The 22194-nt window shown below is 37.8% G+C and overlaps 4 protein-coding genes across 4 annotated transcripts; all 4 read right to left on the bottom strand.

Moving 5' to 3' along the window:
- Nucleotides 1-2264: 2264 nt before the first annotated feature.
- LOC149373914 (uncharacterized) lies at nucleotides 2265-3852 on the bottom strand. The gene is made up of 4 exons (XM_089595349.1): nucleotides 3528-3852; nucleotides 3185-3446; nucleotides 2849-3106; nucleotides 2265-2777 (listed from the first exon to the last, which is right to left on the bottom strand). The coding sequence occupies exons 1-4, from the start codon at nucleotides 3564-3566 to the stop codon at nucleotides 2473-2475; spliced, it is 864 nt and encodes a 287-aa protein (XP_089451475.1). The 5' UTR covers nucleotides 3567-3852; the 3' UTR covers nucleotides 2265-2472.
- A 2819-nt stretch (nucleotides 3853-6671) lies between these two features.
- Nucleotides 6672-8259, bottom strand: LOC149373915 (uncharacterized). The gene is made up of 4 exons (XM_089595348.1): nucleotides 7935-8259; nucleotides 7592-7853; nucleotides 7256-7513; nucleotides 6672-7184 (listed from the first exon to the last, which is right to left on the bottom strand). Exons 1-4 carry the CDS (start codon nucleotides 7971-7973, stop codon nucleotides 6880-6882), a joined length of 864 nt encoding a protein of 287 aa, XP_089451474.1. The 5' UTR covers nucleotides 7974-8259; the 3' UTR covers nucleotides 6672-6879.
- Nucleotides 8260-11077: 2818 nt separating this feature from the next.
- On the bottom strand, nucleotides 11078-12665 carry LOC149373916 (uncharacterized). Its single transcript, XM_089595347.1, has 4 exons — nucleotides 12341-12665; nucleotides 11998-12259; nucleotides 11662-11919; nucleotides 11078-11590 (listed from the first exon to the last, which is right to left on the bottom strand). The coding sequence occupies exons 1-4, from the start codon at nucleotides 12377-12379 to the stop codon at nucleotides 11286-11288; spliced, it is 864 nt and encodes a 287-aa protein (XP_089451473.1). The 5' UTR covers nucleotides 12380-12665; the 3' UTR covers nucleotides 11078-11285.
- A 1773-nt stretch (nucleotides 12666-14438) lies between these two features.
- On the bottom strand, nucleotides 14439-21867 carry LOC149373917 (uncharacterized). The gene is made up of 6 exons (XM_089595200.1): nucleotides 21400-21867; nucleotides 21197-21328; nucleotides 20209-20463; nucleotides 17683-18142; nucleotides 16273-16657; nucleotides 14439-16180 (listed from the first exon to the last, which is right to left on the bottom strand). Exons 1-6 carry the CDS (start codon nucleotides 21454-21456, stop codon nucleotides 14944-14946), a joined length of 2526 nt encoding a protein of 841 aa, XP_089451326.1. The 5' UTR covers nucleotides 21457-21867; the 3' UTR covers nucleotides 14439-14943.
- Nucleotides 21868-22194: the final 327 nt, after the last annotated feature.

Genomic DNA, 22194 nt, shown 5'->3' on the forward strand with positions numbered 1-22194 from the left:
CGCAGATTATTAGATGTTTTTCTCGTCGTTTCCGATTTTAATTCAGGCAAAATCTTTTCTGAATTCGTCACTTCGTTAGAAAATAGGTAAACAAATAATTATTTTGCAAATTATTGTAAATAATTATTTTAAATTCACAGTGAAAAATAAAAATTAAATTGCGAGTGACAAGCCAACAAAATATGAGAATTTAGATATATGTGTTTTAGATACATTAGTACGAAGTTGTAATATTACGATGTTTATAATAATTTTGCGTAAAGCATCGTTATAAAAATCAACTAGTCTTCATAAATTTACAAAATAATAACCACGTACATATACATTGAAATATTTCAATTTTCACATAACAACTGACAATAACCAAAATTAAAAATTATTTTAGTACAGACTTGAGACTGAAAATAAAATTTTATAACTGTTATTAATAGTATGCAATCAGTCGTCACTTTTTTAATTTTAGTTATTAATGACATCTCAGAAAAAAAAAAAAAAAAAAACTAAAAACTACTTTTATGAATTATGACTAATTTAAACTTACAGTTAATAATATTTATTTTTTGTTTCATGTTACTATAAAATTTTCTAATTACTTACAATAATTTGTACAAACTATAACTAATTGTAAATAGTTTTATCGTTATTGAATGATGAAATTAAACGACATTTTTCAACTCAAATTACACAAATCAAAAAAAAATAATAAATGATAATAATCCTTGAAAAATTTTACTGAAAGCATAAAATAAATAATAATCATTAGTAAATAATTTTAGTGTTAGGTCATACACTTGTAATCGTAATAGTAGTGATATCGGTAAGCATGTGAAATAAAAAGTATCGGTTTGCTTGTTTTATTTATTTATTTATTAATTTAAACCATCACTACCAATATAGTTACTTTACATATTACGTAGTAAAACACACATGAAAAAGTCAGTATCCTACGCAAATGAACCTGTGCGTAGATCTAGTAAATTAGCGTTCACTCGACTACTAAAACTTATAACTAAATTTACGTGTGCTTCAATAAAGTATATGTATGAAATGTGTAATAGATAAAATACAAACTTTAAAAATTTCCATATATTCTGATCGAACGAGAATATATATATATATATATATATATATATATATATATGTTTAAGTATTTTTAATATATAATATGTGATTAATATCATCTTAAACTTAAACATTAATCTAGTTGTATAAATAATAAAATTTGATTATCTAGTATTTGTTAAAACATGCTACTTGTCTAAGAAAATTGACGTATACTGAATTCACAATAGTAAGTGTTGTTACTTTATCACAGTTGAAGATTGTGTCGAAAAAGCTACATGAATCATTTTTGAGGTTAAATGCGAAAAATTAATACACTGTATGCAAGAAACCATGTGGTCAGGTGGACTTTGAACAAAAAAATATATGTATATTAGCTGAAAAAGAATGTACATAAGCGTCACCCATCACCCCGTCTCCCGAACCTCCAGAGTAGATCCACCGAAACGTTTGTAAAATTGGTAACCCCTCAGCGAGCACCTCGACTTCCCCCTCTTAAACCCTTGATTGTTTGTTCTTTAAATCCACAGGGGTTTTTTTTATTACGATTATGTTATATCTCGCAAAGCCGCGTTGCATCGGAGTCAATTTTACAAATAAGTTGGGTTTGGACGTGGTGATGGTACCCCAGAACCCCACCAACTAGAAATAATTACACGGCTTTGGATCCCCAGTCCCAGGGCCTCTGCCCTCCTTTACCCTCGTCTTCTCTAACATTCAAGCCAACCCCACTAGTGGGTTTTGTCGTGTCAGCCGGCAGGGGCATCGGGGGTTTCAGCGTTTTCATCGCCGATGGCGGCCTCGCCGGTGGCTTGTAGTAAGTGGGCGGCGGGGGTACGGGTGGCGGCGCGTCCTTGAGCGCCTCGACGGAGTTGAAGGGCGTTGGGGTCGTCGGAGAGAACCGACTGCCGGGCACCTCCGACAGTGGCGACGAGAGTTTGAGAAATGTGGTGAAAGCAAAAACGGTGGCACTCGCCCACAAAGGGTCGCTAGTGCAACAAAAAACTGCTCACGAAGCAGATAATTCCAGCGACTCGGTGGAAAAAGCACTAGCTTACTGTCAAAGTTTGTTCGACAGACAAATGGAGATTGAAACGTAGTTTTAAGTACACAGTCAGTTTACGCTTGTGATTGTAAATAAAATACATATTTATTTATAAAAAAACTATTTTTTTATTTTAGTTCACTAAACAAATCACATTTATCAATAATACAAGTACCAAAAAGTCCCATTTAAAATACACGTATTAAAATTGTACAATAATTATCACAGAAATCAATAACAATCGTTAGATTTACCCACCCGGTAATTAAAACTTACACCTAAAATTGACTACATTTATACATCATACTTTATATTGCAGCAAAGCGCATTGTCACCCATAACACGACCAAATTAAATTTAAAAATCTACCGCTGAGTCTCGAGGAAAGACGCGTCGTTGCTGCCCGGCTGGGAATACCTCCGGTAATCTCCGCTATTGTTAAAACTATCCTTGCCATCGTCACAAACTTCATCAGTCGATTTTCTAGGCCTGTTATTGTCTCCTGCAGTCCTGCAACAACACAGCGAACCGAAGAATTTCTTGGTCCTCTTTAGGCTGAAGTTTCTGTAACGTCTGCCGCTCCGTTTCTTGTCGCAGCAGCTGGCATCAACAACCGTTTCGACCGTTGCAGGTAACGTGGTCTTGCCCTTCATTTCGTTCACTTGGGATTCTGGAAGGAAACACTTGCTACGTTACAAAAAACTACATCACCCATGGGTGACACATATGATTCCCACTTACCTAGACCCTCAAACTGGAATTTGACCTGCGACTCCAGTTTGGTGAAACGTTGTTTCAAGGACGCCAACTTCTTGCATACAGCGTCATGGGTCTCGAGCAGTTGTTGGTTTTCCCGGACGAGCACCTCAAACCGAGCTTCGATGCCCTTCGATCGGCTGGCTTTTTTCTCGTACACCCCGACCATCTGACCCAGCAACTCGACTTTCGACTCATTCAACCTCGGCTTTGTTCCGATGGCCGTTTGCCGCAGTTGTTCCTCTGTGGCGAGTAAAACAACGTTTCGTTAAAAAAAAACAATGAGATACAAGGTAAACACGTAACAAGGAGAGAACATACCTAATTTATGGATCTTCGCATTCGCAGCCGTAAGTTGGCCTCGCAGCCGGTGCACCTCCTCGGCCCTCTGTACCTTCAACTCGGCGATGTCCTTGTTCCGAGCTTCCAAGAGTTCCTCGAGTTTGCACGTCCTAAACTCCTCGTCCCCGAGGATCGAAAAGTACTCCGTCGTCTCGTGGATGCCCGAGCCGGTAACGTCGAAGAACTCCTCGAAACTCGAATCGGTTGTAACGCCAAAGTCGGGCAGACAGTCGCTCGATACCTGTAAAAATACGTACATTGTTTTGTTTGCTTGCTTTTGCTCGTTGGGTTTGGTTGGTCGAAACGAAGTTTGTCAACTCACCCATCCCGCGTGTACCTCGACCTGCGTTTGCGGTGCCATTTTCCTCTTCGAACCAAGTGACTCGAGAACACAAGAACTGTTCAATGTTCTTCAACGGCCAAAAGTTACTTGATCTTATGCGAGTTGGAAGCAAAACGTCACAACTGCGGAGTGCTCGACCTGAAGCGTTAGCGATCAACCAATGTACTGTAGGACCAACGAGTTGAACACAAGAACTTCTCGGGTGCAGTTTCAGAAAGTAACTGACGGTTCGACCTCTGTCGCCTTGCCGTAGGTAGTCATCAATGCGTCATTGTCGCCCCTTGCGCACATCAGCAACTGAGTGTAACTTTCTCGTGCTTTCTAATTCTTTGGAAATTCCGGGGTAGGAATAGCTGTGGTCGAATGAAAGCTGTGCCATTACGCCAAGGGCACTGATAACATATAGGATTTCTAAAATGGTCATTATTTTCCGATTTGGATTTTTCGTTCTTGTACCCTTTTGTGATCTCTTTGTATATTCTGTACATAAAATCGAAGCATTGAAAATTCGAACATTTTGAAAGTTAAGACATGTCGCCAGGACAATTTTCCATTTGTATAATTATATACGGTCCTGGATTTCAATTTTTCAGCGTCGTTTGATTTTTTTCCAGATTTATCGGCCATTGCTTGAACGTGATATACGATTTTGATCAGGTCAAAAGAAGTGTCCAAAAAAAATTCAAGGAAAAAAAAAACCCAAAATATCGTATTTTTTTCACACAGTCCTTTTGAACTGAAAAAAATTACATCAATACCTAGCAATACATAGTAAATGACGTTGAATTTTATGAATATTAAAACAGTTTTTAGATTTTTGGGGGGTATGGATTACTATAGATATAACGGAGAGATTTAAAGGACATTACATCGCAGATTATTAGATGTTTTTCTCGTCGTTTCCGATTTTAATTCAGGCAAAATCTTTTCTGAATTCGTCACTTCGTTAGAAAATAGGTAAACAAATAATTATTTTGCAAATTATTGTAAATAATTATTTTAAATTCACAGTGAAAAATAAAAATTAAATTGCGAGTGACAAGCCAACAAAATATGAGAATTTAGATATATGTGTTTTAGATACATTAGTACGAAGTTGTAATATTACGATGTTTATAATAATTTTGCGTAAAGCATCGTTATAAAAATCAACTAGTCTTCATAAATTTACAAAATAATAACCACGTACATATACATTGAAATATTTCAATTTTCACATAACAACTGACAATAACCAAAATTAAAAATTATTTTAGTACAGACTTGAGACTGAAAATAAAATTTTATAACTGTTATTAATAGTATGCAATCAGTCGTCACTTTTTTAATTTTAGTTATTAATGACATCTCAGAAAAAAAAAAAAAAAAAAACTAAAAACTACTTTTATGAATTATGACTAATTTAAACTTACAGTTAATAATATTTATTTTTTGTTTCATGTTACTATAAAATTTTCTAATTACTTACAATAATTTGTACAAACTATAACTAATTGTAAATAGTTTTATCGTTATTGAATGATGAAATTAAACGACATTTTTCAACTCAAATTACACAAATCAAAAAAAAATAATAAATGATAATAATCCTTGAAAAATTTTACTGAAAGCATAAAATAAATAATAATCATTAGTAAATAATTTTAGTGTTAGGTCATACACTTGTAATCGTAATAGTAGTGATATCGGTAAGCATGTGAAATAAAAAGTATCGGTTTGCTTGTTTTATTTATTTATTTATTAATTTAAACCATCACTACCAATATAGTTACTTTACATATTACGTAGTAAAACACACATGAAAAAGTCAGTATCCTACGCAAATGAACCTGTGCGTAGATCTAGTAAATTAGCGTTCACTCGACTACTAAAACTTATAACTAAATTTACGTGTGCTTCAATAAAGTATATGTATGAAATGTGTAATAGATAAAATACAAACTTTAAAAATTTCCATATATTCTGATCGAACGAGAATATATATATATATATATATATATGTTTAAGTATTTTTAATATATAATATGTGATTAATATCATCTTAAACTTAAACATTAATCTAGTTGTATAAATAATAAAATTTGATTATCTAGTATTTGTTAAAACATGCTACTTGTCTAAGAAAATTGACGTATACTGAATTCACAATAGTAAGTGTTGTTACTTTATCACAGTTGAAGATTGTGTCGAAAAAGCTACATGAATCATTTTTGAGGTTAAATGCGAAAAATTAATACACTGTATGCAAGAAACCATGTGGTCAGGTGGACTTTGAACAAAAAAATATATGTATATTAGCTGAAAAAGAATGTACATAAGCGTCACCCATCACCCCGTCTCCCGAACCTCCAGAGTAGATCCACCGAAACGTTTGTAAAATTGGTAACCCCTCAGCGAGCACCTCGACTTCCCCCTCTTAAACCCTTGATTGTTTGTTCTTTAAATCCACAGGGGTTTTTTTTATTACGATTATGTTATATCTCGCAAAGCCGCGTTGCATCGGAGTCAATTTTACAAATAAGTTGGGTTTGGACGTGGTGATGGTACCCCAGAACCCCACCAACTAGAAATAATTACACGGCTTTGGATCCCCAGTCCCAGGGCCTCTGCCCTCCTTTACCCTCGTCTTCTCTAACATTCAAGCCAACCCCACTAGTGGGTTTTGTCGTGTCAGCCGGCAGGGGCATCGGGGGTTTCAGCGTTTTCATCGCCGATGGCGGCCTCGCCGGTGGCTTGTAGTAAGTGGGCGGCGGGGGTACGGGTGGCGGCGCGTCCTTGAGCGCCTCGACGGAGTTGAAGGGCGTTGGGGTCGTCGGAGAGAACCGACTGCCGGGCACCTCCGACAGTGGCGACGAGAGTTTGAGAAATGTGGTGAAAGCAAAAACGGTGGCACTCGCCCACAAAGGGTCGCTAGTGCAACAAAAAACTGCTCACGAAGCAGATAATTCCAGCGACTCGGTGGAAAAAGCACTAGCTTACTGTCAAAGTTTGTTCGACAGACAAATGGAGATTGAAACGTAGTTTTAAGTACACAGTCAGTTTACGCTTGTGATTGTAAATAAAATACATATTTATTTATAAAAAAACTATTTTTTTATTTTAGTTCACTAAACAAATCACATTTATCAATAATACAAGTACCAAAAAGTCCCATTTAAAATACACGTATTAAAATTGTACAATAATTATCACAGAAATCAATAACAATCGTTAGATTTACCCACCCGGTAATTAAAACTTACACCTAAAATTGACTACATTTATACATCATACTTTATATTGCAGCAAAGCGCATTGTCACCCATAACACGACCAAATTAAATTTAAAAATCTACCGCTGAGTCTCGAGGAAAGACGCGTCGTTGCTGCCCGGCTGGGAATACCTCCGGTAATCTCCGCTATTGTTAAAACTATCCTTGCCATCGTCACAAACTTCATCAGTCGATTTTCTAGGCCTGTTATTGTCTCCTGCAGTCCTGCAACAACACAGCGAACCGAAGAATTTCTTGGTCCTCTTTAGGCTGAAGTTTCTGTAACGTCTGCCGCTCCGTTTCTTGTCGCAGCAGCTGGCATCAACAACCGTTTCGACCGTTGCAGGTAACGTGGTCTTGCCCTTCATTTCGTTCACTTGGGATTCTGGAAGGAAACACTTGCTACGTTACAAAAAACTACATCACCCATGGGTGACACATATGATTCCCACTTACCTAGACCCTCAAACTGGAATTTGACCTGCGACTCCAGTTTGGTGAAACGTTGTTTCAAGGACGCCAACTTCTTGCATACAGCGTCATGGGTCTCGAGCAGTTGTTGGTTTTCCCGGACGAGCACCTCAAACCGAGCTTCGATGCCCTTCGATCGGCTGGCTTTTTTCTCGTACACCCCGACCATCTGACCCAGCAACTCGACTTTCGACTCATTCAACCTCGGCTTTGTTCCGATGGCCGTTTGCCGCAGTTGTTCCTCTGTGGCGAGTAAAACAACGTTTCGTTAAAAAAAAACAATGAGATACAAGGTAAACACGTAACAAGGAGAGAACATACCTAATTTATGGATCTTCGCATTCGCAGCCGTAAGTTGGCCTCGCAGCCGGTGCACCTCCTCGGCCCTCTGTACCTTCAACTCGGCGATGTCCTTGTTCCGAGCTTCCAAGAGTTCCTCGAGTTTGCACGTCCTAAACTCCTCGTCCCCGAGGATCGAAAAGTACTCCGTCGTCTCGTGGATGCCCGAGCCGGTAACGTCGAAGAACTCCTCGAAACTCGAATCGGTTGTAACGCCAAAGTCGGGCAGACAGTCGCTCGATACCTGTAAAAATACGTACATTGTTTTGTTTGCTTGCTTTTGCTCGTTGGGTTTGGTTGGTCGAAACGAAGTTTGTCAACTCACCCATCCCGCGTGTACCTCGACCTGCGTTTGCGGTGCCATTTTCCTCTTCGAACCAAGTGACTCGAGAACACAAGAACTGTTCAATGTTCTTCAACGGCCAAAAGTTACTTGATCTTATGCGAGTTGGAAGCAAAACGTCACAACTGCGGAGTGCTCGACCTGAAGCGTTAGCGATCAACCAATGTACTGTAGGACCAACGAGTTGAACACAAGAACTTCTCGGGTGCAGTTTCAGAAAGTAACTGACGGTTCGACCTCTGTCGCCTTGCCGTAGGTAGTCATCAATGCGTCATTGTCGCCCCTTGCGCACATCAGCAACTGAGTGTAACTTTCTCGTGCTTTCTAATTCTTTGGAAATTCCGGGGTAGGAATAGCTGTGGTCGAATGAAAGCTGTGCCATTACGCCAAGGGCACTGATAACATATAGGATTTCTAAAATGGTCATTATTTTCCGATTTGGATTTTTCGTTCTTGTACCCTTTTGTGATCTCTTTGTATATTCTGTACATAAAATCGAAGCATTGAAAATTCGAACATTTTGAAAGTTAAGACATGTCGCCAGGACAATTTTCCATTTGTATAATTATATACGGTCCTGGATTTCAATTTTTCAGCGTCGTTTGATTTTTTTCCAGATTTATCGGCCATTGCTTGAACGTGATATACGATTTTGATCAGGTCAAAAGAAGTGTCCAAAAAAAATTCAAGGAAAAAAAAAACCCAAAATATCGTATTTTTTTCACACAGTCCTTTTGAACTGAAAAAAATTACATCAATACCTAGCAATACATAGTAAATGACGTTGAATTTTATGAATATTAAAACAGTTTTTAGATTTTTGGGGGGTATGGATTACTATAGATATAACGGAGAGATTTAAAGGACATTACATCGCAGATTATTAGATGTTTTTCTCGTCGTTTCCGATTTTAATTCAGGCAAAATCTTTTCTGAATTCGTCACTTCGTTAGAAAATAGGTAAACAAATAATTATTTTGCAAATTATTGTAAATAATTATTTTAAATTCACAGTGAAAAATAAAAATTAAATTGCGAGTGACAAGCCAACAAAATATGAGAATTTAGATATATGTGTTTTAGATACATTAGTACGAAGTTGTAATATTACGATGTTTATAATAATTTTGCGTAAAGCATCGTTATAAAAATCAACTAGTCTTCATAAATTTACAAAATAATAACCACGTACATATACATTGAAATATTTCAATTTTCACATAACAACTGACAATAACCAAAATTAAAAATTATTTTAGTACAGACTTGAGACTGAAAATAAAATTTTATAACTGTTATTAATAGTATGCAATCAGTCGTCACTTTTTTAATTTTAGTTATTAATGACATCTCAGAAAAAAAAAAAAAAAAAACTAAAAACTACTTTTATGAATTATGACTAATTTAAACTTACAGTTAATAATATTTATTTTTTGTTTCATGTTACTATAAAATTTTCTAATTACTTACAATAATTTGTACAAACTATAACTAATTGTAAATAGTTTTATCGTTATTGAATGATGAAATTAAACGACATTTTTCAACTCAAATTACACAAATCAAAAAAAAATAATAAATGATAATAATCCTTGAAAAATTTTACTGAAAGCATAAAATAAATAATAATCATTAGTAAATAATTTTAGTGTTAGGTCATACACTTGTAATCGTAATAGTAGTGATATCGGTAAGCATGTGAAATAAAAAGTATCGGTTTGCTTGTTTTATTTATTTATTTATTAATTTAAACCATCACTACCAATATAGTTACTTTACATATTACGTAGTAAAACACACATGAAAAAGTCAGTATCCTACGCAAATGAACCTGTGCGTAGATCTAGTAAATTAGCGTTCACTCGACTACTAAAACTTATAACTAAATTTACGTGTGCTTCAATAAAGTATATGTATGAAATGTGTAATAGATAAAATACAAACTTTAAAAATTTCCATATATTCTGATCGAACGAGAATATATATATATATATATATATATGTTTAAGTATTTTTAATATATAATATGTGATTAATATCATCTTAAACTTAAACATTAATCTAGTTGTATAAATAATAAAATTTGATTATCTAGTATTTGTTAAAACATGCTACTTGTCTAAGAAAATTGACGTATACTGAATTCACAATAGTAAGTGTTGTTACTTTATCACAGTTGAAGATTGTGTCGAAAAAGCTACATGAATCATTTTTGAGGTTAAATGCGAAAAATTAATACACTGTATGCAAGAAACCATGTGGTCAGGTGGACTTTGAACAAAAAAATATATGTATATTAGCTGAAAAAGAATGTACATAAGCGTCACCCATCACCCCGTCTCCCGAACCTCCAGAGTAGATCCACCGAAACGTTTGTAAAATTGGTAACCCCTCAGCGAGCACCTCGACTTCCCCCTCTTAAACCCTTGATTGTTTGTTCTTTAAATCCACAGGGGTTTTTTTTATTACGATTATGTTATATCTCGCAAAGCCGCGTTGCATCGGAGTCAATTTTACAAATAAGTTGGGTTTGGACGTGGTGATGGTACCCCAGAACCCCACCAACTAGAAATAATTACACGGCTTTGGATCCCCAGTCCCAGGGCCTCTGCCCTCCTTTACCCTCGTCTTCTCTAACATTCAAGCCAACCCCACTAGTGGGTTTTGTCGTGTCAGCCGGCAGGGGCATCGGGGGTTTCAGCGTTTTCATCGCCGATGGCGGCCTCGCCGGTGGCTTGTAGTAAGTGGGCGGCGGGGGTACGGGTGGCGGCGCGTCCTTGAGCGCCTCGACGGAGTTGAAGGGCGTTGGGGTCGTCGGAGAGAACCGACTGCCGGGCACCTCCGACAGTGGCGACGAGAGTTTGAGAAATGTGGTGAAAGCAAAAACGGTGGCACTCGCCCACAAAGGGTCGCTAGTGCAACAAAAAACTGCTCACGAAGCAGATAATTCCAGCGACTCGGTGGAAAAAGCACTAGCTTACTGTCAAAGTTTGTTCGACAGACAAATGGAGATTGAAACGTAGTTTTAAGTACACAGTCAGTTTACGCTTGTGATTGTAAATAAAATACATATTTATTTATAAAAAAACTATTTTTTTATTTTAGTTCACTAAACAAATCACATTTATCAATAATACAAGTACCAAAAAGTCCCATTTAAAATACACGTATTAAAATTGTACAATAATTATCACAGAAATCAATAACAATCGTTAGATTTACCCACCCGGTAATTAAAACTTACACCTAAAATTGACTACATTTATACATCATACTTTATATTGCAGCAAAGCGCATTGTCACCCATAACACGACCAAATTAAATTTAAAAATCTACCGCTGAGTCTCGAGGAAAGACGCGTCGTTGCTGCCCGGCTGGGAATACCTCCGGTAATCTCCGCTATTGTTAAAACTATCCTTGCCATCGTCACAAACTTCATCAGTCGATTTTCTAGGCCTGTTATTGTCTCCTGCAGTCCTGCAACAACACAGCGAACCGAAGAATTTCTTGGTCCTCTTTAGGCTGAAGTTTCTGTAACGTCTGCCGCTCCGTTTCTTGTCGCAGCAGCTGGCATCAACAACCGTTTCGACCGTTGCAGGTAACGTGGTCTTGCCCTTCATTTCGTTCACTTGGGATTCTGGAAGGAAACACTTGCTACGTTACAAAAAACTACATCACCCATGGGTGACACATATGATTCCCACTTACCTAGACCCTCAAACTGGAATTTGACCTGCGACTCCAGTTTGGTGAAACGTTGTTTCAAGGACGCCAACTTCTTGCATACAGCGTCATGGGTCTCGAGCAGTTGTTGGTTTTCCCGGACGAGCACCTCAAACCGAGCTTCGATGCCCTTCGATCGGCTGGCTTTTTTCTCGTACACCCCGACCATCTGACCCAGCAACTCGACTTTCGACTCATTCAACCTCGGCTTTGTTCCGATGGCCGTTTGCCGCAGTTGTTCCTCTGTGGCGAGTAAAACAACGTTTCGTTAAAAAAAAACAATGAGATACAAGGTAAACACGTAACAAGGAGAGAACATACCTAATTTATGGATCTTCGCATTCGCAGCCGTAAGTTGGCCTCGCAGCCGGTGCACCTCCTCGGCCCTCTGTACCTTCAACTCGGCGATGTCCTTGTTCCGAGCTTCCAAGAGTTCCTCGAGTTTGCACGTCCTAAACTCCTCGTCCCCGAGGATCGAAAAGTACTCCGTCGTCTCGTGGATGCCCGAGCCGGTAACGTCGAAGAACTCCTCGAAACTCGAATCGGTTGTAACGCCAAAGTCGGGCAGACAGTCGCTCGATACCTGTAAAAATACGTACATTGTTTTGTTTGCTTGCTTTTGCTCGTTGGGTTTGGTTGGTCGAAACGAAGTTTGTCAACTCACCCATCCCGCGTGTACCTCGACCTGCGTTTGCGGTGCCATTTTCCTCTTCGAACCAAGTGACTCGAGAACACAAGAACTGTTCAATGTTCTTCAACGGCCAAAAGTTACTTGATCTTATGCGAGTTGGAAGCAAAACGTCACAACTGCGGAGTGCTCGACCTGAAGCGTTAGCGATCAACCAATGTACTGTAGGACCAACGAGTTGAACACAAGAACTTCTCGGGTGCAGTTTCAGAAAGTAACTGACGGTTCGACCTCTGTCGCCTTGCCGTAGGTAGTCATCAATGCGTCATTGTCGCCCCTTGCGCACATCAGCAACTGAGTGTAACTTTCTCGTGCTTTCTAATTCTTTGGAAATTCCGGGGTAGGAATAGCTGTGGTCGAATGAAAGCTGTGCCATTACGCCAAGGGCACTGATAACATATAGGATTTCTAAAATGGTCATTATTTTCCGATTTGGATTTTTCGTTCTTGTACCCTTTTGTGATCTCTTTGTATATTCTGTACATAAAATCGAAGCATTGAAAATTCGAACATTTTGAAAGTTAAGACATGTCGCCAGGACAATTTTCCATTTGTATAATTATATACGGTCCTGGATTTCAATTTTTCAGCGTCGTTTGATTTTTTTCCAGATTTATCGGCCATTGCTTGAACGTGATATACGATTTTGATCAGGTCAAAAGAAGTGTCCAAAAAAAATTCAAGGAAAAAAAAAACCCAAAATATCGTATTTTTTTCACACAGTCCTTTTGAACTGAAAAAAATTACATCAATACCTAGCAATACATAGTAAATGACGTTGAATTTTATGAATATTAAAACAGTTTTTAGATTTTTGGGGGGTATGGATTACTATAGATATAACGGAGAGATTTAAAGGACATTACATCGCAGATTATTAGATGTTTTTCTCGTCGTTTCCGATTTTAATTCAGGCAAAATCTTTTCTGAATTCGTCACTTCGTTAGAAAATAGGTAAACAAATAATTATTTTGCAAATTATTGTAAATAATTATTTTAAATTCACAGTGAAAAATAAAAATTAAATTGCGAGTGACAAGCCAACAAAATATGAGAATTTAGATATATGTGTTTTAGATACATTAGTACGAAGTTGTAATATTACGATGTTTATAATAATTTTGCGTAAAGCATCGTTATTAAAATCAACTAGTCTTCATAAATTTACAAAATAATAACCACGTACATATACATTGAAATATTTCAATTTTCACATAACAACTGACAATAACCAAAATTAAAAATTATTTTAGTACAGACTTGAGACTGAAAATAAAATTTTATAACTGTTATTAATAGTATGCAATCAGTCGTCACTTTTTTAATTTTAGTTATTAATGACATCTCAGAAAAAAAAAAAAAAAAAACTAAAAACTACTTTTATGAATTATGACTAATTTAAACTTACAGTTAATAATATTTATTTTTTGTTTCATGTTACTATAAAATTTTCTAATTACTTACAATAATTTGTACAAACTATAACTAATTGTAAATAGTTTTATCGTTATTGAATGATAAAATTAAACGACATTTTTCAACTCAAATTACACAAATCAAAAAAAAATAATAAATGATAATAATCCTTGAAAAATTTTACTGAAAGCATAAAATAAATAATAATCATTAGTAAATAATTTTAGTGTTAGGTCATACACTTGTAATCGTAATAGTAGTGATATCGGTAAGCATGTGAAATAAAAAGTATCGGTTTGCTTGTTTTATTTATTTATTTATTAATTTAAACCATCACTACCAATATAGTTACTTTACATATTACGTAGTAAAACACACATGAAAAAGTCAGTATCCTACGCAAATGAACCTGTGCGTAGATCTAGTAAATTAGCGTTCACTCGACTACTAAAACTTATAACTAAATTTACGTGTGCTTCAATAAAGTATATGTATGAAATGTGTAATAGATAAAATACAAACTTTAAAAATTTCCATATATTCTGATCGAACGAGAATATATATATATATATATATATATATATATATATGTTTAAGTATTTTTAATATATAATATGTGATTAATATCATCTTAAACTTAAACATTAATCTAGTTGTATAAATAATAAAATTTGATTATCTAGTATTTGTTAAAACATGCTACTTGTCTAAGAAAATTGACGTATACTGAATTCACAATAGTAAGTGTTGTTACTTTATCACAGTTGAAGATTGTGTCGAAAAAGCTACATGAATCATTTTTGAGGTTAAATGCGAAAAATTAATACACTGTATGCAAGAAACCATGTGGTCAGGTGGACTTTGAACAAAAAAATATATGTATATTAGCTGAAAAAGAATGTACATAAGCGTCACCCATCACCCCGTCTCCCGAACCTCCAGAGTAGATCCACCGAAACGTTTGTAAAATTGGTAACCCCTCAGCGAGCACCTCGACTTCCCCCTCTTAAACCCTTGATTGTTTGTTCTTTAAATCCACAGGGGTTTTTTTTATTACGATTATGTTATATCTCGCAAAGCCGCGTTGCATCGGAGTCAATTTTACAAATAAGTTGGGTTTGGACGTGGTGATGGTACCCCAGAACCCCACCAACTAGAAATAATTACACGGCTTTGGATCCCCAGTCCCAGGGCCTCTGCCCTCCTTTACCCTCGTCTTCTCTAACATTCAAGCCAACCCCACTAGTGGGTTTTGTCGTGTCAGCCGGCAGGGGCATCGGGGGTTTCAGCGTTTTCATCGCCGATGGCGGCCTCGCCGGTGGCTTGTAGTAAGTGGGCGGCGGGGGTACGGGTGGCGGCGCGTCCTTGAGCGCCTCGACGGAGTTGAAGGGCGTTGGGGTCGTCGGAGAGAACCGACTGCCGGGCACCTCCGACAGTGGTATATAGATGCGGTCGTCGGGCGTCGTAGCCTCGCTCTTGGGCGGGAGGGGGCGGGGCTGCTTGGGGTATCCCGAATGGACCAGCTGAATCGGACCAAACACTTCATCCGTGGTTGGCGCACTCTTCACGGCCGTAGACTTATACGGTGGGAACGCACTGGCTGGCGCCACGTTGTCGTTGGTCTCTTTCTCCTCGGGTCGCGGTTCAATCGGCTGGGGCGATTGCCGTCCGCTAGTTGTCTTCAGAAGCGGCCTCGCGGAGTCGGGATCCATGCTCGCTCGGCGGCTGTTCGTTTCCCCTAACCTGACCGGGCTGGACTGGTACGAGATGAGCTTCATCGGTATCATTACGTTCTTCTTATTGGGATCGTTGGGTATGGTAAGGATGTCTTGGGAATCGAGTCGCATGCTCACGGTCGAGAAGATCATACTGCCCCGTCTCTTGGGACCGATAGCGCACTTGTACTTGACAAGTAGTACCAGGACCGTCACGACCAGGCAAATGACGGCCAGTGCCGTAACTACAAAGAACAAAGTCCAGTCGCTGTCGAAGAAGGAATTGCGAGGGTTCGGGGGCACGTACGGCACATGGATCACCCGGACGTTGATCCCGTAAGCCGTGATATTATACCCCGACTTCCTGAATGGAGAGGTCAGTGTGGTGAAGCGGTTCGTGTTTATTTCGGTGAAGGTGATGTTGGCGTCATCGACGACGGTATCCTCCGCGAAGGCCAGTGGGGCCAAAAAGCTCATCTGCCTCGTAGTGTTGGCGCGGTGTTCTATCGTTATTTGGTTGAAGGCTATCGGGTAGTACCTCATCAAGTCCTTGGGATGGTTGAGCCGACGTTTGCCGCAGTGCTCAGCCTTATCGTACGGGCAGGACATCACCGCGCACAACTCTATATCCACCAACGTGCCGTTTGCCAATCTATACGTTGACTGGAGAACCACCATGGAATACCTATGAGAACAAGAAAAAAAAACAATAATTTGTCTCACGGAGTCTTTGTGCAAACTTTGTCGAAGCTGTAATGCAACATATTGGTTACTTACCCGTGGAGCAGTCTGGCGTTGGTTGGCTCGAACTTGTGCGTGAGCTCGGTTTCAATCTGGAAGTTGCAGCAGATGTCGCCAGCGCAGACATCCGTGTTGACGGAGTCCTCCAAGGCGTCCAATGGCTCAATGGCGAGTGATCCGTGCTTGGCCAACTGTTTTAGGGACCAGCCTATTGGCATGAGCTCTAGCTTGGGCTCTTTGCCCTTGAATACGGGCAAGGTTGACGCGTTGAAGGTGTACGTGGACAGTTGTAGGGGGCGCGCCGGGTGGGACGGATTTTTGGTGGATTTTATGGGTATGGTGGTCCAGAATATGGTGTTTGGCAGGTTGTTGGGTGCGGATTTGTCGAGAGGGTCGTTGTCACCCAGGTAGATGCCGCTGTCTGGGGAGAATAAAGAAATTATTTTTTTAACAATAATAATTTGTGCGTTGATCACTAAGAACATTATAATTGGGTGCTTACGAATTTTTTCAATATTTTTTTCTAGACGTACTTTCGAGGAAAAAAACATAATTTCATTCCACAATTTAACGTCGGCTCTTAGGGGGTCGCTAATTGAATTTCATTTTTTTTTTAAAGACATGTGAGTTTTAACCATCCAGGAGAAATTTTTTAACTGCTTTTAAAAAGTTTTAATTTATTTAAGTGATAGGTTACATGCAATGTAATTGAATCAACCCCATAAGAGCCTGTGTTCAACTGTGTAATTGAATGAGTGTTTCTTTAAAAATACATCTAGAAAATAATATCGAAGAAATTCGTACGCACATAAAATGTTTTTAAAAATAGTTTCAGCTTTATCTAACACCTTTTTTTGATAGAATCTCCTTAATTGCTCGATTACAAATATTTCAAAAATCTAAATAAAATAATGTGAAGTTTCGTAAATACAATGATTTGTTTATTTTGAAATAATTTCTTTGATTTGTTCGTCATTAAATCAATAAGTAAACGAATTTAATCACAAGTGACACGTTTGCATTAAAAAACTTGAAAGCATACAATATTTGTATAAAACAACAAATTGTTCGTTTAAACAAAAGATCATTTATTTTGCAAATATTAATAAAATATTTTGTTTGTCAAAAAAAAAAATAAAATGTTTCAATGGTTGACGAATAAATAACTCTAAAAGAACCAAAACAAATAAATTATTCGAATAAGAACAAAAAAATATGTAATTTAACTCAAGAAAGAAATGATATTTTAATAAAGCCAAAAAATTAAAATAAATAGTCATCGATGAGAATGTAAAAATGGTGCCAAAACTTAAGAAAATATTAAAACAAAAAATAAATCATTTTTTGAACGCCAATTAAATATGTAGTATTTTTTTAAGGGATTAACAAATAAACGGTGATTATTTGTTGGATGAAAAAAAAAAAAAAAAAAAAAATCAAACTCACCGCCGTCCCACCCGTAGCCGGCCACCAACAAATGGACATTGGCCCGTTTAGCCCAGTTGGCCTGATCCCTCGTGCTGGTCATGAAGGGCAGGTCGAACTCAGAGGTGCTCATGAGTACATCCGTGACTCTGGGGTCGTCCGCGTACTTGTCGGTGATCCTCGGCTCCATGATGTCGAGGCCAATGAGCAGTCCAAACGTCACCCCAAAGTCCGCGGTGAAGGTGACCATTTCGGGCTCGGGGGGCACGTCGAGCCACGGCTCGTCGAATTTCGTGGACTTGCGGTAACGGGCGATCAGCCGACCCTCCCGGTCGAAGACGACGCTCGTGCTGTAGAAGTAGAAGTCGTCGTCCGGGCAGTTGGGGTCCGTCTCGTTGCTGCAGTCGACGCGCTCGTAGTGGTTCGCCACTACGTAGATTTGGCTGCGCGACGCGAAACACGAGAGTTGGCCCAGTTGTTCCTGGAGAAAATAAAGTGCGTTTTGGTTTAAAATTTGGTGGGTTTTTTTTTTCTTTTTTTTTTTAACGTGCGGAAAAGAGATGGTTTTCGCACGAGTGTAGATGAATCAACTACGTTAGGTTGAATATCAATACTCAGTGTGGGGAAAACTGTACATTTTTACAACAAAGTATCATTATTTTATGGATTTTTCAATACTTGAATAGACAATTTTTTCCAGAATAAAGCACGTTTAACTTTTGTTCATACTGTTCTCATTAAAATAATGAAAAAAAAAAAATTTCAATATAATATATATATATTTTTTTTAGGGTACTTGAGATAAAATTTAATATTTAATTACTTATGAAATACTGTGATTCTTTTTGATTCCAAATTGTTTATTCCTTTGAAATTGTCATGCGTTGTTTTGGTTGGAAAAATTTAGTTAGTAATGCATCGTATGCTGTAGATCGCACAACTTAGTCCAAAAATTATTAGCTTAGACGTGTACGACTTTAGATCGGGATTTTTTTTTTAACGTTAACAACTTAACTTTAAAAACTCTTATTGTGCAATATTTTAAAATTTTAAGTTTATCTTTAAAAAGTTTCGTTGATTTGTTTATTAAAATAACTACAGTCTTATACAACTGTAGTAGGAAAAAAATACGTTATCATTTCCTAAGGTATTCGAAAAATTCTTTCCAGACCTTGTTTTTTTTTTCAATTTCTTGTAACAATGAGAAAAACAAACGGCTTTTTCAGAAAATGTTAGGAAATAGCGTAATCTCTAAATTTCTAGGAAAAAGACGATATGTCGAAAAATTGTTTTTCAGCTGATTAGCAGTTAACTCAAATTACTTTTTGATGAATTACTACTGAGACTGACGAACGCTACATTTCAAGGAATATTTTAACAAGCAATTAAAGTAACTATCCCGTATACCATGTAATCGCAGCGATTACACTGAAAACTTAAAGAATAAACAACGATTTCAGAAGTAGGTGTAGAACTTTTTTTTAGAATAGAAGTATATATTTACTTCGTCTCTTCGTTTATGTTCGTAAGAAAATAAAATCGTCATCATGAGTTATTTTAATCTTTGATGATAAAATACCATAAAAACGTTGTAATGACAATTTTTCTTTTTTTTTCAATGCATAATAATGTGTCTCTGCAAATGCTCTACATGACGCTTTATTTTATTGGACACGCAGCCGATGATAGAGCTTTATTATAAGAAACACTTATAAGTCATTTCTTAGATAAACTACACTGGTTTGAGCCAAGAGATTTCAACTTGCCACGTATCGGCCAAGATAGTGAACATTGGATAGTGATTGCCAATTGTTCATAAAAAATTTCAAATAATCATTACGATACACCCCAGCCGATAAAATTGCTCTGGGGAACTCAATTTTGTAAAATACATCGAGTGAACAGTCAAAAGGGGGATTTGTTAGCAAAAAATGCTTGCACGGGTTTCAATCACAGCTATTTTTAATTACGACGGTAATCGATGTCGAATAACGCATCAGAATGAATTTTAATTTAATTTCGTTAAATGATGCAGATTATTGAGATTACATTGTTCTATCAAGCCATTAAGCACTCACATATTATATACCTGTACACGCGCATCGATGTATAATATACACGTGCAGATAAATAACTCAGAGTTTTTTGTAACAAAAACTTTTTAACGATTACTTATTAAACTGTTCTAAACAGTAAAAATTATCATTTCAATAGTAAAAAGTCACTAGATTATGGAACAGTACCATATTAATTACTATTCTAGCACAGTCATTTTATATTTTTTTTTTCTCTCTGTGATGATTGAAATTTGATGAGCACTGAAAAGGTTGGTTGTTCCCCTTTGATTTTTACACTCTCAATACTACCAAAGATTTTCCATGAAAAAATAAAAAAAAAATAAATAAGTTTGTACGTAGTCTCACATAACGGTTGCAACAAAAAATAACTATAAATCATTGCTGCAACTATTTAGAAAAAAAAAGAAATACAGCATCTTTAACCCTTACAAAGTTACCTTTATAAAAAAAACCCCCAAATTGTAATTACCATCGGGAGACTATCATCTCCATAAAGATCGCAAAGCACCGTGTCCATGGCTTCTTCGAGCTGGGCCGCATTTTTTTTGTAAAAATTTCGATATTTAGCGGCGTACAGGGCCATATTCTCATCGAATTCTTGAGACTGAGAGTCGTTAACATCCCGCCGAAAGGGGGTATAACTGTTCAGGCCATGATTCGGTAAATTTTCGTTGCTGGGTATCGGCGTCATTCCACCTTCTGGAAACACGATGATGTCAACATTCTGTGAAAAATAAAAAAACACAATGAAGCGTCTTACCAACCGTGTGTGTGTGTGTATATATATATACGTATGTACACACGTCTCTAATAGTAATTAAGCTTATCGACAAATTTTCGTATCGCGAGTGAAAGATGATTATTAAAATTCCATCGAACTTTTTTTGCCTCTCCGACGAACCAAATATGCCCCAAAACGCGTCCCCCATTATAAGTACTCATAAGTACTCACGTTTATCTTTGAAATTGAGGGTGTACTCATACATCGTTACGTTAGGGTCGAAAGTGCAACTTTCCCTAATAAGTAATGCCGACCGAGTATAGAAGACGACACTCGAAAAAAACTTACAACGTGGAAGATATACTTTAACATGACGCCACGGAAGGAAAAAAAAGTACAACGAACAGCCCAAGGAGGAAATGCCGCACTTTCGACCCTCGAGCCAGGAAGGAAAAGTATTTAATGGGGAGTCGAGGGGGGAATGGAGGGTCTCCCATTTCAAGATCTATGGTAAAAACATAACCTCCTAGGAAAAGGAAAAAACCCGTACCCCCTGGTGGCAAAAAACCTAGCACCTTCAGCGGTGGCGAACTTGAGAAAAAAAATTGTATGTACTATCTACGTTCGTCTCAAACATGGCGATCCCAAACCCCCCCGGGGGGGCCACGCCACCACGTTAGTTGGCATAGGTAGAAAAAAAAAAAAAAAAAAAAAGGAAGAAATACAATATACGTACTTGACTCTTGGCGTACTCGATGATGGATTTGTAGCTGAGGGTGTTGGCCAGGTCGATGTTGTCGGCGTTCAAACCAAAGGGCAGGGACATGTATTGCACCACGGCGCCGACGTACGTGTCGCGGCTTCGTTCCTATACAGCCGAAAAACAGAATACTTCAGTAAGGGAAAAAAAAAAGGAAAATCCTCGATCGGCGAAATTACCTGTCCCAGAACAGTGGCGGCAGCAACCCCGAACAGAATACACCGAAAGAGCAGCATCGTCTTCGTACAAGACGCACTCGCGTTTTTCTCGCAGCCCAAATGCAAGAAGACTGATGATATGGCAATTTGAAAAACAATGTTCTTTTCCAGTGTCGCTCAACGGACTATGGCAACGATCTTTCAACACGTGCCTCCAACTGTACACTCTAATGTGATTTTAAGCTCCGACTAACGCGCGCACCTAGGCTTTGTCGTGTAGTGATAAAAATTTTCGTTGGGACATCGCGGGGAGGGGGAGAAAGAAAATTTTTGAACAAATGCTTCCCCGAATCTCAAAGATGTACACGGCGGCGATAGATAATTAAATTTTCATTCCGCGCCGAAAGTGGAGAGGTGATGAGTGTCGTACTTTTCCCCGAAACGGTAACTAATGACACCGGGCGGTGGACGATACGCAACAATGTTTATACATTTGTTAATAATGACGGTTTCGTTCGCAACGTACGCTGGAAGGAACAGTTGTATATGTTTTAAAATACACTCGACGGGCAAGAGCAATTTTTCCAAAAGCATACGCGTCACGGAGACAATGGGCTTTTAACTGCTTCTACGATAACCGGTGCTCGCCTCGAAATCGAGGGCGATTTTGTCGACTTTCGAAAACTTTACACCAAAGGCGCTATCACGATATGTATTGGAAAATCGAACAAATGTTCGATCGACTTTTGTAGGAAAAAAAAAATTTGTCTGTCGTGGTATGAACAAGTTCCGTTTGTCCTGGTGGCCAGAGTCGTC

The sequence above is a fragment of the Copidosoma floridanum genome, unplaced genomic scaffold (genome assembly GCF_036245765.1).
Source record: "Copidosoma floridanum isolate Cflo_tuat_1 unplaced genomic scaffold, Cflo_Japanese_pri ptg000025l, whole genome shotgun sequence".
Classification (NCBI taxonomy): domain Eukaryota; kingdom Metazoa; phylum Arthropoda; class Insecta; order Hymenoptera; family Encyrtidae; genus Copidosoma; species Copidosoma floridanum.